The 17044-nt window shown below is 36.8% G+C and overlaps 2 protein-coding genes across 2 annotated transcripts; one reads left to right on the forward strand and one right to left on the reverse strand.

The window, feature by feature from the left end:
* Window positions 1-108: 108 nt before the first annotated feature.
* Window positions 109-3762, reverse strand: LOC140770932 (uncharacterized). The gene is made up of 6 exons (XM_073112265.1): window positions 3297-3762; window positions 1823-1951; window positions 1606-1726; window positions 1436-1517; window positions 605-758; window positions 109-515 (listed from the first exon to the last, which is right to left on the reverse strand). The coding sequence occupies exons 1-6, from the start codon at window positions 3618-3620 to the stop codon at window positions 318-320; spliced, it is 1008 nt and encodes a 335-aa protein (XP_072968366.1). The 5' UTR covers window positions 3621-3762; the 3' UTR covers window positions 109-317.
* A 2338-nt stretch (window positions 3763-6100) lies between these two features.
* LOC140770557 (uncharacterized) lies at window positions 6101-13271 on the forward strand. The gene is made up of 12 exons (XM_073111796.1): window positions 6101-6250; window positions 6988-7155; window positions 7233-7483; window positions 7703-7769; window positions 7915-8091; window positions 8197-8294; window positions 8424-8531; window positions 8661-8861; window positions 10219-11204; window positions 11291-11402; window positions 11723-11803; window positions 12961-13271. Exons 1-12 carry the CDS (start codon window positions 6154-6156, stop codon window positions 13039-13041), a joined length of 2427 nt encoding a protein of 808 aa, XP_072967897.1. The 5' UTR covers window positions 6101-6153; the 3' UTR covers window positions 13042-13271.
* The last annotated feature ends 3773 nt before the right edge of the window (window positions 13272-17044 follow it).

A 17044-nucleotide genomic window follows, 5' to 3' on the forward strand; every position in this document is an offset into this window, starting at 1 on the left:
GACTTGTATAAAGGTAAGTTATGCATGTATTTTTCTATCATAGCCGTCATGAAGTCTGCGTATGGTAATAGTGAATGCAATTATCATCTTATTCTCGAGCCCACAGAATTGCAGTTCAACTGCCATTTCTGATCTTATATAATTATGCAAACAATTACAACAATGAATTGAAGTTAATCTTCAGCTACATAAATACAGTTCTGATGTCTATCTGAATTGCTCTTCGACGTATATCGTTGAACTGGTCCAATATACCCTACTTTCTACTGAATTTCGACTGAATCATACAAGTAATGTACAAAAACAGTTTGGCAAAATTATGCCGAAGTATCAGCCTTTTCATGTGCTCCAATTAGCACGAGTTCGATTCTCCCTTGCAAAGTTTCAGGCTCATGAGACGGAGGGATCCCATGGTTTTGAAACCACTCAGGCATCAGAAATATTTCATGCAATGTAGGCCTGACATCTTTTTGGAGAGAGAGATGCTTGAGAAGTGGAAGTATAACGTTCATAAGCTGAAAAGTACATAAAAGCATACTCGTCAATTGTCATCACACTTTTGCTGTTGAAATACTTTATATTTAGAAAGTCCGGTTTCTTATACCTGTTCGTCGTGAGGCTGTCCAGCAGAAAATGGGACGCATGGGATTCCATTCAATGGTTGCAATAAGAAACTGAAGGGGTTGTTGTCAACAATGACAGTTCTGCAGAGATCTTTCGACAAACAAGAAAGATCTTTGACATGATCCCTTAATTCCCTGATGCATTGAGAGGAAGATATAGCAAATAATGTGTTAAAATAAGGCAAGTAATGATCCCACTATCAACTTGTACAAGTTGTAGCTCCTAAAAAACGTGAATGGTACATCAAAATCATGTGCTAGAAATTTTCATTGCAAAGCAGTACATAAGTTACATTTGAAGGAACTACAACATTAGGTAACAAAAAACTTAACGAATCAATTGTATGATTATACCAGTGAAGAAGTAAAAGTAGCACGAAAGATGAGAATAGCTAAACCATGATTTATTTATGTTAAAGTTTCCAGTTCCAAGGAAACAGACATAATCATATAATACACCTTATATAGAAGGAAAGATAAATTATGGCATCTTTTAAGTTTGAATTCCTCGAACTTCCTTGTCATGGTAATTGGTCAAATTTAAATCTCAAAGTCGTAAATCTAATAAGCCTATCACCTAAGATGTTTGCTTTTCATCCAAAAATGTCAAGAAACAGTAGACAAGGCCATTTACAGAGCAAGAGTGTAGGCGCCAGCAACATAAGATAAGGAGTAAAGATATGTAATAAGTCAAAAGAGACTACAGAGGTTCAGATAAAAATGTTTTTGACAAATGAAGGATTCAGTACAATGTACTTTAACATGAAACATGTTAGTCATGACTAGATGCAGCTGTTAATAAGATAACTTACGTGCTAACTGTTGCAGGGCGGTAAAGACGAAGGCTAAATTTATTCTCGACATCAATTCTATCAACAAGTGGTCTAGCGTAACCTGAGCCAACACAACGGTGACCAATGAGATATGAATTAAGCTGATTATGAAACAATGGCACATGGATTCAAATGCAAAAGAATCAAACCTTCTAAACCAGCTGTAAAGAGAACAAGGTCTGCAAATTCACTGGTCTGCTGCAAGAACTCGTGCAAACCAGGACGTTCAAAAACAGTTACATGATTCACCTTTTGATTTCCTTCAATTTCCTTCAATAGGAATTTCAGTTCCCATAACTTCCATTAGATAAGATTTGAACATTTTTTCCTTAAATAAACTGTAGCTAATAATCACAAGTGAATTACTTTATCGGTCGATATGCATTCCAGCTCAAAACACTTCAAACCTGCTTCAATAGCCTGGCGGCATAACATAGCAGGCAAGCTAGATGTCTCATAGGCACAAATTAAAGTTTCATCCAAGTCAAGAACTACCTGCAAAATGAACCCAAAAACATGTAAACAGGAGATTGAAGGGACTACATAACAGATTCAGCATTGTTAAGTATAATATTAGATAAATTCAATACCAAGGGCAACTCTATGTAAAAGTAGGGAATAATAGCTTGGCATTCCTGTTCAAGTGAAATGATTCAATTTGCCGTTGTTGCAGCAAAGTTTATTATATCCTTTAGGTTATAATAGTTCCAAAAGGTCAGTACTCAGCAGCTTCCTACACAAATCTGTATCTTCAATTCACAATTTTGTGAATGAATCACATAACATCAGTATGCACTTGTGCAAAAGAATCGCACATTAGTTGAGTTTACACGTGAGGACATGAAACTCGCCTGCCCAAAAATAGTTGATGCTCTCAATTCCCTGATTAAAGCTCTCTTGTCAGAACTCCAACTGAACCCATACATCACAAATGAAGTGAATATGAGATGCCATATCAGTTAAGAACTTCTGCAGCAAATTGGACAACATCATTTTGCCATTAGCAAAATCCATACATTCTTCCACCAATTCAGTAGCAAGTGAAACATTGGCACTTGAGGTTGCTTACACAGAAATTTACAACATTAATCATATAACCACCACATCCTAGAAGTTGTTGAAGAGAATTATGTAAGAACTATACCAACCTAGACATCTCATAAGTCATAAGTCATAAGTCATATTTAATAGCAGAATTCTGACTCTTGATCATCAACATCAAGGCATTACAATGAACTGGTTATCATCAATGGTCATTCATCATCAAGCTAACAACAAATCCCTGTTTAATTGCTCTTTACTCATATATACACCAGTCTGAACCACTGTTAATTCACACAAGATCCAAACTTTCCGATTTCAAACGTGCTAACTAACTCTCCAGAAAGGCCAATCGTTCACCTCAACCACGCCATCAAAGGTCACTCCTTTTTTAGTCCAGAAGTAACAAAAAAAGAGTGTCTCTTTTCGTCAGTTGTCATCAATCTCTGCTCGAATTTGGGAACACACAAAATTGCTAGGTAAAACAAAAAGATTAAGAAGCATACACTAAAAAGTTCTCATCAAAGTATAGAGAAGATCCAAGCACTTAGGAATTAAAGAACGGGTCTCTGTTTAACCGCTTCACTTATATACACCAACCTGGACAACTATTAATTCCACACAAGATACAATTTTCCCAAATAAGCTAAAAAAAGAGAGCCATTTTTGCCCCGACACCATCAAAGGCTGAAGTTTTCCGATCCAAAGCCATCAAAAACAAATTTTGACTAGTTCTCATGATAGACCACCATATCAAAATCAAAGGGATGACCTGCAAAGAGGAAAAAGAAGAGCGTACCGTGAGCTTATCGAGGGGCTCATGTGAAGGAGGAGGAGAAGCTGGGGATTCGACGGGGATCTCGGATGGAAGAGGCTTGAAGGCGATGGGAGAGGAGGCGGAGGAGGAGAAGAGAAGGGGATGGCGGAGACCGACGGAGGAGAGGAGCTGCGCCAAGGATGGGATCCCACGTATGATCTGGAGCAGGAGATGGAGCAGGAAACCCAACCATCCGACCGCCGCCGCCCGCCACGCCTGTCCCGCCGTCGTGATCGTCTTCCCCGAAGCCGCTAGCTCCGCCATGGGGCCCGCCGTAGCCGCCGACGAGGAGTTGACACGTGTCATCGGCAGATTACCCCGGCGGATCTAGAGAGTGGAAGAGACGATAGAGAGGAGGGCCAACAGCAGGTGGGGGGGTAAAAAGGAGGCTATGAATATGATGCTGCAGCGAATCATGGGGTGGGGTTCTCCCGCCCCAGTGGGACCCGCCGACTCCGTGGTGTTTATGGCAAGTATAATCCTTTTCTTTTTCCCTCCGTTTATTTTTTATTTCTAGATTGCGGAGGGGGGGGGGGGTGTTCCAACTTCCAACGCCAGTGACAGACGGGCTGTCGTGAGGACAGCAAGGGAGAATGGGGAAAGAGAGATAATTCTTTTTGCAATTTACACCCTCTTTTCACCATTTTTAATTGACCCCTTCGTTTCACTAAAATCATAGAAATCCCTTCTTATAGTGGCTTTTGGAAATCTAATCACATACATAAGACTGTCTCATTGCGTGTATACGACGCTCTCGGCCACGCTCACGTGATCAATCCTACTCGGATGTCAATACTTTGCCCACTTAAATATAGTGCAAAAGATGGGACGTCAACCATAATATCACATAACATCGGATGCAAATTGTGAAAATCCCCGAGAAAAATTAATTGCCAAAATTACTTTTCATGTAAAAACTAATCAATTATTCTATCGATTTTTACATAATTGCCACTGAATGGTGAATCTAAGGCGACGAGAATTTTGGAGCACAGCATTGTATGTTTGAATGGTTGAGGAACACACGATGGAAGACTTTTCCTGTCTGCCACCCAATGGTTGCACGAAAGATATCCAACTCATTTGGATGCGTGATAGACGTGTCCTACCTGGGGTCACTGCTTAGCTTTGAACTGGCTTTACATCTGGTTGCTGAATGGATCTGAGAGAAGCATTAGATAATTTAGATGAACGTGTCTTCACCGTTAATAGAATCCAAATGACTGTTGACTTTTTGACCAAAATGCTGCTACAGTGAACCAAACTATTTTTTAAACTACTGTATACAATAGGAAATTATAATTAAATTAGCATACTCTAGATTTTAAGTCTAATTTTAAGAGTAAGAAATTAGAATAACTACTCTAAGTTGTTTCTTAGTCGCAAATCAAACCAAACAAAATGAGACTTATAGACCTTTTGTCTAGTTAGAGGTTTGAATGAGCTAAGCCTGAGTGAGGCTAAAAATTAATTTTGGCTTGGCCTGAGTAGGTCTATAATTTATAATTTTGCTTAGGCTTGACTTAACACTAATTTCAAGCTGAAATTTTTATTAAGGCTCAGCTTAGTCATAAATGGACCTATTTTAAGGTCCTAAATAAGCCTATTTTTCGAGCATAATTTCAAGCCTCAAAACGAGTGACTTGGGCACTAGCTTGATCTAATAGTCATAAATCATACATAGTATATATATATAATTTGTGCTTCAAACTGAGCTTGAGCTTGGGTGGCTTGCTTACTCATGAATTATAAGTCATTTATTTTTGACAGTCTTATGTACTTTTATCATTTAAGAGCTTAAAAACTAAATATGAGATAGGCAAAGAGTCAATCTTCCATAAATAGAAATGTACTAAGGCTCCACCAAAGTTTAGCCAATATATTGAGTTGCATAAATTAGACTTCGAGCTTTATGTCTTGTTAAACTATTACTCCAAACTAAATGACATCGAAAAATTGCTCAAAACCGTTGTGTTACCAAGCTACTCATCTAAGTCAACCGTACCGTTGAGCTATCAACCAAGTTAAGTCGAACCATTGAGCCAAACCACTAAATAATTCTTTCTACAATAGTTGGTTGGTGTATCTATTTTTTTTTAATCATTCAAGAGCCCGAAGGTTAAATATGGGCTAGACAAAGAGCCAACCCTCTTTAAATATAGAGAGACTTAAGCTCCACCAGGATTTAACTAATATAGTAAGCTACTTAGTATAAGATTCAAGTTGTGCGCGTCGTTGAAATATTACTCCAAACTAAACACTCGTAAAATCTGCTCTAAATTATCGCACTACCGAGTTGCTCTTCCAGACCAACTACATCGTTGAGCCATTAACCGAGTCAAGCAATTAAACTACCAAACAATTTTTCTCACAATAATTTTTCTCACAATAATTGTTATGACTTACCTGGTGATACTTACCAATCAAGTAATCAACCGAACACCGTAATAACTCAATTTTAGAATATAAATATTTAACATCTTATACCACGTACTAACCCAATTATTAGTTTACTCTTGATATCTATTTTATCAAACTTTTTATCAAATCAAAATATATTCATAGTAATTTCATAAAAAATAAAACACAGTTTTCTCATTTTTATTTTATTTTATTATTTTTTTGTTGAGAAAAAGCTTGGCTTGGATACACCAGATCTCCTACAAACCGCATATGCAGAGGATCTGTTTTCTATCATTTTTCCTGTATCCACCCACAGCTCTCCACGTGTTTCATCGATCTAATTCACGTTTCCCTCTCGCAGCGCTTCAAATTTTTACCCAGATTTTGAGAGAGAGAGAGAGAGAGAGAGAGAGAGAGAGACAGGAGAGTAAGAGAGATGGGATCTCGTTCACCCGATCTCCAACTCTTCCGAGTGGACGAAGAAGGCGGAGCTTCTACCCTAAGATCGCCCATCGTGGACGCGGCCGGATCAGGTTAGCTCGCTCATATATGGTTAGGGTTTCGTCGAGTACGTGCAGATTAGGTTTTGCATACTCGAATCCAGGAATCTACCACCAAAAATGCGGATGGTTGTGGATCTCCTCTGGCAATAGTCTTTTCCCCCTATTTTTGGATCCTATTCTCCATCTCGGTCCTCTGAAGTGCTACTGGATGCGTTCAAACCTTCAATGGGAGTTAAGGAATTGATTTTGTTAATCGCATGACGTTCATATGACCCTAATTTTCGATCCAATTCTCGATCTAGGTTCTTTAACTACATGGAACTTTTTATTTGATTTTTGCGCTTTCCATTACGCTCATAACTATATCGGACCAACTTGATCACTGTGAAGCAGAACTTACCCCTCTTGTATCATGGAGATAGTATGAACACCAGTATGATGGATCTGACCAGGGAACTCTAATTGTATCTTCATCATCATAACATTTAAATCTAACCTTTTACCTACTGGAAAATGTTCTTATGTTGTGTTGGTTTCACTCAGCTGCAGAAACACACGCTAATTATTTCGTTATTATAGATATTTCTTAGTTTGAGAGCTTTAGTCTTTGTTGTTTTCTTGGTGTTAATAGCAATTTTACTTTGCTAGTAATGTGGTTAACATTGGTGATTGTATTATTTTAAGTTATTTAAGTTAGAAATCCCTTATTTTGTTACTTTAGTGGCTGTTGAAAGTTGCCAAATTATGCATGTTAATCTAAAATGTAGGATCCATGGAAGACAATGTTGAGCTTCGACAATGTTTTCCTCCGTCACTGCAAGACATTGACAACAAAGAGAACATTTTTAAAGTTCCAGCAAGTAAAAGAAAGAAGGCTGGGGTTTGTAATATGAGAAAAAGCTTGGCTTGGAACCCTGCTTTTTTTACTGAAGAAGGTATTTTTATTCTTACTTCTCTCCTTGAGTTTTGTTTTTGAGTTGGTAATGTATTTACATTTTGATATACTTTGCAGGTGTCCTGGACCCACTGGAATTGTCAAACCTTGGTGGGTCCCTCACCAATCGAAATGGATGTTCTATATCTCAGTCTGATGGAGAGATGACCCCCTTAATACAGTTGCAGAAATCTGGTGATAGACATGTACTTCATGATGCCACAGGGAACATCTGTGGTAAATCTTATAGGGAAAGAAAGGGTGTAACAGGTGCTAACTTATTTTCTAATCCAGAAGTTTCAACTCAGGAAGAACATCAAGAACATGTGGTGAGTGAATTGCTAGTGGCAGAGTTTGTTTGTCCTTTATTGCGTTGCTTTATGAAATTTGAAAAAAAAATCTGGTGGAATCAATTTGAAAAAAAGATTTGGTCGAGTTGCTATCTATGTGTGTTTGTTTGCGTGTGTGTGCATATTCCTTAGCCACCAGCCAATCAAATATTACTTTTAGGTATTTACGGCTTCCAATTGCTTATGTGCTGCCTGCAGAGCTTGGGGAAGATAAACTCTTGCAAACGCATCGCCAGAGGTATTCCACGATCACCAGCTGCATATTCATATCCTTATTTTACCTAAGTATGTGGCACTTGTCTATTAAGGTTGGTAGAATCAAGATTATTTTATTTTTATTTTTCATGAGATTTGTTTGCAAAACTATATGTTGTGCCACTATGAATATTGTTATCCTTGACTCTTTTCTACACAAAAGAGGGTTGCAAATACAAATGCAACAAATCCTGCATCAAAACTACCAAAAGTCACGCCCATGAAGTCAGAAGCATCTTCTATTTCCATGACTTACAGAAGTACCATTTCAACTACAAAAAACTCCAAGGTCAACCACAATGTTACCACTGGTAGTGGTACCAGTAATACAGGTCACTTTCTGATTTCCTATACATTGAAAAAGATGAGTTGAAGTTTTGATTCACTGACTATATCCACCATTTTTCATTATTGATAATAGATTGGCATTCTTGCAGTTAGTGGTGAGCAGAGCCTTGATGTGAAGGGATTCTCATCAAATTTGAAAAAGTTGTCATCAGCTAAATCTTCTGAACACAGTCTATGCAAGCGTGTTGTGAGGACTAACAATCTTCTTGGGATACTTATTTAGAAATTATTATCTGATTCATGCGAAGAAGTTTGCAGCTACACATTAATAATAAGGCATTTTATAGTAATTAGCATTGTTAATTTTTTTCTGCAGGAAAAGCAGGTTGGCTTTAATGTTACTCCAATTGCCTTAAGTTCAGTTCAGGTGCAGGAAAGAATTAATAGTGCCGTCACTGCCAAACATGATCTATGCAAGCGTGTTGTGAGGACTAACAATCTTATTGCGATACTTATTTAGAAATTATTATCTGATTCATGTGAAGAAGTTTGCAGCTTTACATTAATAATAAGGCATTTTATAATAATTAGCATTATTAATTTTTTCTTCCAGGACAAGCAGGTTGGCTCTAATGTTACTCCAATTGCCTTAAGTTCAGTTCAGGTGCAGGATAGAATTAACAGTGCTGTCTCCGCTAAAACATTATCTTCAAATGCACTAAATGGCCATGATGTTTCTGGAGGTCCTCCTGCATCCCATGTAAAACCATCAGCACTTCGAATGCCTTCTCCATCGTTAGGATTTTTTTGCCAGGTAGAGATGTTAAATTAGGTTTTTCAGGATTGTCATATCAACTATTTGTAGCACCCTCTGGTCTTGTCATTGTTTTGAAGCTTGCAGAGCTAGGGATGGCAGTTTAAGCACTCACTTGTGATACATTAATAATGTCCTGATGATGCATTAAATGGGGGAAAAAGAGTTCATTTATGTATCTGTTTGTATCTTTTCAGAGCAAGTTGTCCTTGTGGAATAGAGAAGTCATATGTCATAACCATCACAAACGTGGATGTGTGGTTATGGGCAACAAGCAACTGGCTTGTCCACTGGCAAATTACTATATGGTTATTTTGATGGGAAAGAAGTTTATCGTATCTGTACATTCTATATAAACAAAGTTTATCATATCTTTACATAAGATATTAAGATATATACACCCTTTAAGCTTCTGGTTGATCTGAAAATGGAAACGTTATCTCACATAAAGGGAGTAAAGCTGCATACATCTTGCATCCCCAAAACCTGTATTGGCAGGAGCATTGTGCAATAGTGCAATGATGCAAAAGTAGTAAGTTCAGAACCAATTTGAAGAGCAGAGTACACGAGAAATTTTTGCTAAATGTAAACTTTGGTCTCCTTGTGCTTCTCATGCATCCCTCTAATTTTTATCTTTTATGCTAGTGGTCATACTTCCGTAAAGGACCCATTTGAAAAGGGCAGTGTACACGAGAGATTGTTGCTAAATGTAAACTTTGGTCAATTTGTGCTTCTCATGCCTCCCTCTAATTTTTATCTCTTTTGCTTGTGGTCATATATTTTTAAAGGACTTAGCTATATGAATATATTTTACCACATGCACTGCTTGCATATTTGTTTTCTGTTTTAAGTTTTTACTGCATTGGCAGCTACATGGATTTTTCCGCATTATATTAACTGACACTGGGAAGCCCTCTTTTGTTTAAACTTTTATTCAAAGTTTAGGGTTTAAATGGAGAGCAAAATGCTGTAAGAATAATTTATACTTCAGAACCTATTTGCAATGTTTAAACATCACACACTTATGTGCAGATGTTATGATTTAATGAGAGTGAAATTATGCAAATATAATTGATCGTTTAGATTTTTAAAAATGCAAAGTAGATAGGAAGTTTTTGTGAAACATGAATTATGATTTCTTTGTGCTTATCATGCATTCCTTTTCTCTTAGCATTGTGGTCGTGGTCTTGAAAAGGGCTTAATTAGTTGAAATATTCTACCACAAGGTTTGAATTGCAGAATCACAGTAAGTAGTTTAATTTGAACATCAGTGACTGCTAGCATTTTTGTAGAACTGCCTGGAGAACTACATGGATTTCTTCCTGCAGTGCTGACTGCTTCATCAATATTTTTGTAGGGAAAAGTTACCTCTTCATTTGACACTGATTCTCGGAGAAACATGGAAAAATCCCTATCAAATGTTCCTCCTAGAAAACCTATTAGTCTGAAGCAGACAAATGACTCAAAACCTGTTCATGTTTCTGCTGAAGGAAAACCTGTTGCAGTAAAAAGATGTGCCACTTCTATACTTTCTGGTAGCTCAAAGTCCTCTTTGATTGCAAGTTCTTTGCCCTCTTCTGGTCTAGCTGTCGATATACATTCTTTTGTGGGGAAATCATCAGTGCTGCAATCATGCAGAGCATCTGGAAATTCTAGTTGTGTCTCTAGTAGTCCGGAGCCATCCAAGTTTGCTTGCTTATTAGTTGATAACAGTATAAACTCTTCCGGTTTAGAGAAGCATGATGTTGGCAGATTTAAAGTACCGTATGAGAATAATAATACATTGCAGGTTGACAGCAGGACTCCTGTTGAAGAAAACACTAGTATTGTGCAACCTCTTAAGCACAACTTCTTGCCGAGCAAAAGACCTGATGGCAATAAATTTCCATCTAAAAATGTTTCGCTGGATATATGCATTCCAGAGGTCATGTGTGAAAGACAGTCAAAGTCAATATTTGAAGGTGATTCAGGAGAAAATAACTTAACTAAGAACTTACCTGTGGGAGATGCAAGAGGCAAGAGTTCTGTTTCTTTAAGTGAAGGGAGGCATTCAGCTGAAAATTCTAACTCAGTGCCAGCTATAGGATCTCAATGTACTTTTAGAGATATTGAGTTGGCCAGTTCACTGGAATCGTATTCATCTTTCAAGCTGAATAAGGAACAAATAGCAGTTGTGGGTACCATTGGCAATGAAAGGTCAGATTGTTTGTTAGGTAAAAATGTGGTCATGCCTGCAGAGAGAGCAGATTTGAGCAGTACTTCATTGGAGGACAAGAATTACAGATTGCAATTTGACAAGAACAATCCAATCTCCTTGAAGAATGACGAAGCTTTTATCCCTATGTAAGTCTTTGATGTGTACATTAACTAGAACTTTCTTATTATATCTTCATAGGTCCATTAAAATCTGTGTCAACCTTGTATTGCAGAAAAAATGAAACAGTGAACAAGTTCAGGGCAGAGTCTCTTCCACTGAAGCATCAGCAGAATTTGATACCTTTCTCAGATGAATGGCTTGCTGCTCGTGAAGCCTTTGGCAAGGTTAATCAATCAAATAATAGAGTTTCTCATGCCTTAACTGTTTCTTAGTTCATTTATTGTCAAAGTCATGAATCAGTGATAACTTTGCTACTAGTCATTTACCCTTTGTTCATCCCATCCCAACCCAACGCAATCACCTCTGACCCACCCAACCCGTATATTATTGGAAAAAAGAGTGAACCTTGGTTGTCACTTATAGTCTCATGTGTGTCTGTGCCCACTTCATCACACTATAACGAAAAGCTAATTTAATTTCTTTTTGCGTATCATATTTTTCACGAAGCTTGATATCTTAGTCTTGCCTGTTTTTCTTATAACAGGAAATTCTGGAATTGAAAACAGGGCCTGTGCAACATTCTCCAACTGAAAAATCTATTCCAGAGCCTAGTCCATGGTCACCGGTATAATACTTCTGCAGTTATCTTTTCAATATGTTTTTTAGGTTAAAGTAACTAAATTCCTCGATGAGATATCCAGCTTATATTTTATTTTTATCACTTTATCTCAAGCTAGTATGGCTGTGGCAAAACATTCACTATTAGGTATTTTATGCTGACAATATCGTCACATTAGGTTTTCATCATTATGAAGTATCAGTTTGGTCCATCTAGGGAATATTTTGAACAAAGCAAAAAGTAAAGGAGGTCCTTGAATCGATAGGAATATAAATATATAATTCCTAAAACTTCTTGTAGGTGGGCCAATATCAGAATCAGCTTCAAAAGTTGCAAGATACAATTACATGAGAACTAGAGAATAATTATATCTTGTTATTTGGATAACCAATGCATGGGCATAGGTGAGGTGGAGATAAGATCAATAAGTTCTGATATACTGTACTAAAGATTCTTAGCTTTTACTTGTAGTAATAAACTGATAATGTTGTTGATGCAATAGGATCAATAATGAAAACCTGTTTTGGTTCAAGTTAGGTCATCTGATACAGTTTAGAGATGGTTTACCTATTTATTAACATATGGTGTATGGGTAGCTCCCTAAACTTCTCAAGTGGAAGCCTGTCCTATCCAATCTGCTTAAGATTTCAAAGTGCAATACATTTCCATTTCAGGTTGGTTTGAGTATCTACACAATTGTGGGTACTTGCTGTAGGAACATGGTTTTTTTTTCCCCTTTCCCACCATAGCTTTGATTTTCAACAGAAAATAACATAAGGCAGCAGCCACAGATTCATTTAAGACGCATACTTATGAACATGCTTCCTGATTATTATCTAAGAAATATAATTTCTTGAAACATTTTTAATAACTCAACGTCACTACCTATGTATCGTGTTGTGGTTATAATATAGAGGAATATTAACTACTTTTCTTAGCTTTTCATTTCATGAATTTTTTCTAATATTGCCTTTTTACCAACAAAGAATTGCTGGACGATGGTAGACACTGCATACTACTGAATTAACATCTTCCACAAGAACGGAAAACTTTCACCGCTTGACTTTTCCTTTTTGTTCTTTTCTTTCACATAAGTTGATCATCTATGTGATTCAAACATTTTACTTATCGTCCTATGTTCTATGTCAATTTGTCACTTGTAGGTGAAACGCAAGCATCAAGAGGTTGGACCATTTGACTGTACCAAATACTCCAAAGACCCTTCCACTTTGGACACCCAGTAATGCTCCCTACTATGGATTCAAATAGAGGCAACTGACCTTTTACTATAATTTCCACGAGCTCTTCGTGATGTCTTAACCATTTACCTTCTACATATGCTTGTACAACATTTTAGACTACAGATTTATGATTTGCTGCTAATTCTTTTTGGTGCAAAGCAATTCCAGACTACAAAACAGTGTGCCATTTGGAGAATAAAACAACATTTCTTTTGATCTCCTTAAGCTATTTGATTTGAATGATTATATAGTTGCATGTAGCCTTCTTCCATTTTCTGATTTTTAATATTTACCTCACATTGTCTTTCCAGATGCACTTTGCTATTGATGAAAGACATGGGAGCACTACCTCAAAAACCACATATTCCTGTACTATTACTTTTCTTCCATTTTTTTTTACGTCTCATTTGATCCAAATGCACATAACAAAGTGAAACTTGTCTTCGGTAAGATTTTAACAAAAAAATAAGAGAAAGGGAAACTTGTTATGGAAAGAAGAAGGTTTTGCTTACATTATCTTGTCAATTCCATTGGCATGCCTCCTCTTCAAACAGTTGCTTGCATTTGGAACCTGATCAATGGCAAGAAGCCAAGAACCGACTAAATGTGAGTCACACCTTTGTATGTGTAGGTTTGCAAATGGATTTAAGTAGTAGATGATGATGCACTAGTTTTTTTTTCATAGGCATTGTATTCCAAGAGGGTTAGTCCCCCATATTGTTCAGTCAAATTAGCGTACAAGCTCGGATCACTAAAATAAAAAGAGAGCTGAGCCTGTTATCCAATCTTAGCCTACTGATTCTAATGAACCGATCAACTGTGGCTCCCTGCAGTTCTCAAAACTATCGAATTTATGGAGACAACCATGGAAGAAGACATATTCTAAAGTGCCACCATTTCAACTATCGGTTGTATCTTTTAAAAGCCTAACATGGATAAAGGCTTCTTAATTAGGAAGTCAACGAACAAGCACAAAAATAAAGCTGGCGATCCTTCCTCTTCTTAAGATATACACATTCAATCTTCAATCCCCTTATGTTAATTTATCTGAGGCCAAGTCCTCATTCTTCTTAAAAACATTTGTTTCCAATATGTAAAGATTACAAGCAGCATGACAATAATTAATGAAAATAATGGACTTGGAACTACTAGTTTTTAGAATTAAAAATGGCGCCACTTTAAGGAAAAAGAATGTAATTCGGATGAAAAAATTGCTACTATCTCACCAAAGACTTATACAAAAACAATAGCAAAAATTAATCTCTATTGAGGCATTAGTTCTGGTCATACATGAAAAACAAAGTACCAGCCTTATGTTGTTATGGAGATATCAAAAGATATATATATTGGCGATATATGTAGATGTCAAAGATAATGCAATATTAGTTATAGGATAGATATTAAAGTCAGAGATGAGGGGCACATTAAATACTGGTCATCCTAGTAGACTTTTAGATATTAAGGTAAAAAATGAAGGACATAGTTAAAGTAGACATTCTTTTTTTATAAGAACTATCCTAGTGGGCTCCTTTTTTTTTTCGTTTTTGTTTTTGATCAGACTATAAGTGGTTCCCTAGATGTAAACTCCACCAAACTTTAGCCATTATATTGCTACTATCTCACCGTAGACTTATACAAAAGCAATAGTAAAAATTAATTCTATTGAGGTATTAGTTCTGGTCATACATGAAAAACAAAGCACCTGCCTTATATTGTTATAGAAATATCCAAAAGATATATATATTGAAGATATATGTAGATGTCATAGATAATGCAATATTAGTTATATGATAGATATTAAGGTCAGAGATGAAGGGCACATTAAATACTGGCCATCTTAGTAGACTTTTAGATATTAAGGTCAGAGATGAAGGGCATATTTAAAGTAGACATTCTCTTTTATAATAACCATCCAAGTAGAATTTTTTTTTATTAGAATAGAGAAGGGCTTGACAAAACGCTAACCCTCTCTAGATATAGACTTTACCAAACTTTAACTAATATAATAAAGTGTTTAGTATAGACTTCAAGCCATATGCATTGCCGAAACCGTTTAACTATCAATTGAGTCAAATTATTAAGCCAGACGACAAAACCTATTTGGGTTCAGAGTCAATCCCATTTTTGTGCTATTCTAGTAGATTTTTTTAAAGGACGAGCTATATTCCAGCTATGCTGATGTGCCCCTTAAATTAAGGCAGCTTCAGTTCTCAAAATATTACAAAATTCGAATGAGGTGTTATCATTTGGGTCCACTGAAAATATGACTGAGGACTTCATCCATTGATGGGCTGCCCAATCGGCTACCCATGGACAACTATATATTCCTAAAAACCTTTTAATTAAGTTAATACATTCAACAGCCAAAATCCTTGTCTGCCAGGGACTTGAGGTCTCTTGTTTGACTACATTCACAGCCTCTAAGCAGTCCATCTCGACAATCACCTTGCTTGCCTTTTCCACCATAATAAGTCCCAAACTAAGAGCCCATAGGTCAGTTAGGAGGATGGATTTGCTTGGGCATACTGTAATAAGAGCCCCAATCATTCCTTAGGATCGCTCGGGCTCCTCCTTGGTACGTATTCAGCATCCAAGCACTATCTATATTTAGTTCAACCTATCCTTGCGCTGTACCATCATAATATATATTTTTTATTATTCAAAAGCCTGAAGGCTAGACATGGGTTGAATAAATAGTCAATCAGAAAAAGAATCAACATTCACTGATCTTGATCTAACTAGTAGCTAAATCGTCAATGGGGACACCTTCCTGCCTGCCGGCTTCCACACATGCCTTGCATTCTGCACGGTTGCCCTTCAGTCTCCCCTTTTTTAACGGTGGAGGGCGAACCCTGCTCCTGTTTAAATAGAATAAGAGCCTCACCAAAACTAGAACATGCATTTAAGATATAACAGGGCGTCTCGGCTCAAAGGGTTAAAGGAGGGGAAGGAAGAAAATAAATAAGGAGCATCAGTTTAAAAAGTAAAAATTAGCCCTCCTTGGATACAAAGATATTGGATACAAAAGTACTTAACCTCGTCAAATTTTAGCTAATATAAGACAAGGTACCGGTAGACTTCTTCTTTTTCCAAACCATCCTAGTAGACCTTTTTTTTTTTTGAAATGGAGAGCTATATTAAGCTTTGCTCCTCAACCAACTAAGTTGGTGGGGGGAGTCAAGAAGGAGCAGATACTCTGCAGCCTTACTGCAGGAATGTCCTGCAATCTGATACTTGACAGCCTCTGCATTGGTTGCAAATCTCAGTAACAAACTCTACCATTTCAACAATTATTAAAGCAGTACTTCTCTTATACGCAAAAAATAGTAAAAGTTTTAAGAACTACTATGTACATTAAATTTGTATCCCCTTGTAGTGGCTTGCATCCTGACATCAATGGGGGATAAATGGAATTGGTCATCTGGCCCATCTATAATACTTGAATAACCAACTATAACGCTTGAAAGAAGTATAGTTGTAACGCATTTGTTAAACTAGGAAGCCAGTAAGGAATCATAAATAAAAAAAGCCGATCATTGTCTAAAGAAGTACCCAAGCTTGGAATTGGTAAAAGAAAGTGAGCTGTAAGGGGTCAAGAAGGTTATATTTCTTGTAATATGCACAATATCCTAAGAGACTCTTCTGAACTAAACTGTAGTCTTGAAACTCTTCTACAATTTCATAAACATAAAATTCCAACTGAATTTTTTTTTAATAGACAAATTCATCTTTTGTTTAATATGATCCATTATAAAGATTGTATCCATTCGATCCTCGCTGTTTTCGGTGGATTCAGTCATTGGTATGTGAAGCCCACATTCTTCAGCAATGCACATTTAAATTAGAATGTGATCTAACACCAGATAACTATATAGATATGCAGAAGCTGGGCATAGTCTTTGGTTGATCAGGTCAATATGTCCAATAAAGAAGCCCATCAGCTTATATAGGAAGAAATTGACTTGAAGCAGTCCTAATTCTTGCAGCATCACCTTCAACAAAGAAT

This window comes from Typha angustifolia, chromosome 11, assembly GCF_048772165.1.
Source record: "Typha angustifolia cultivar Huaian chromosome 11, ASM4877216v1, whole genome shotgun sequence".
Taxonomy (NCBI): domain Eukaryota; kingdom Viridiplantae; phylum Streptophyta; class Magnoliopsida; order Poales; family Typhaceae; genus Typha; species Typha angustifolia.

Excerpts from the sequence above, each read along its gene's own strand:
- LOC140770932 (XM_073112265.1), bottom strand. The coding sequence starts at position 3,620 with ATGACACGTGTCAACTCCTCGTCGGCGGCTACGGCGGGCCCCATGGCG. Across the intron at positions 1,952-3,296 it reads AGCCCCTCGATAAGCTCACG|GTAGTTCTTGACTTGGATGA; the intron begins GTACGCTCTTCT and ends TTCATTTTGCAG. Across the intron at positions 516-604 it reads GACAGCCTCACGACGAACAG|CTTATGAACGTTATACTTCC; the intron begins GTATAAGAAACC and ends TGTACTTTTCAG.
- LOC140770557 (XM_073111796.1), top strand. The coding sequence starts at position 6,154 with ATGGGATCTCGTTCACCCGATCTCCAACTCTTCCGAGTGGACGAAGAA. Across the intron at positions 6,251-6,987 it reads CGTGGACGCGGCCGGATCAG|GATCCATGGAAGACAATGTT; the intron begins GTTAGCTCGCTC and ends TCTAAAATGTAG. Across the intron at positions 7,484-7,702 it reads AAGAACATCAAGAACATGTG|AGCTTGGGGAAGATAAACTC; the intron begins GTGAGTGAATTG and ends TGCTGCCTGCAG.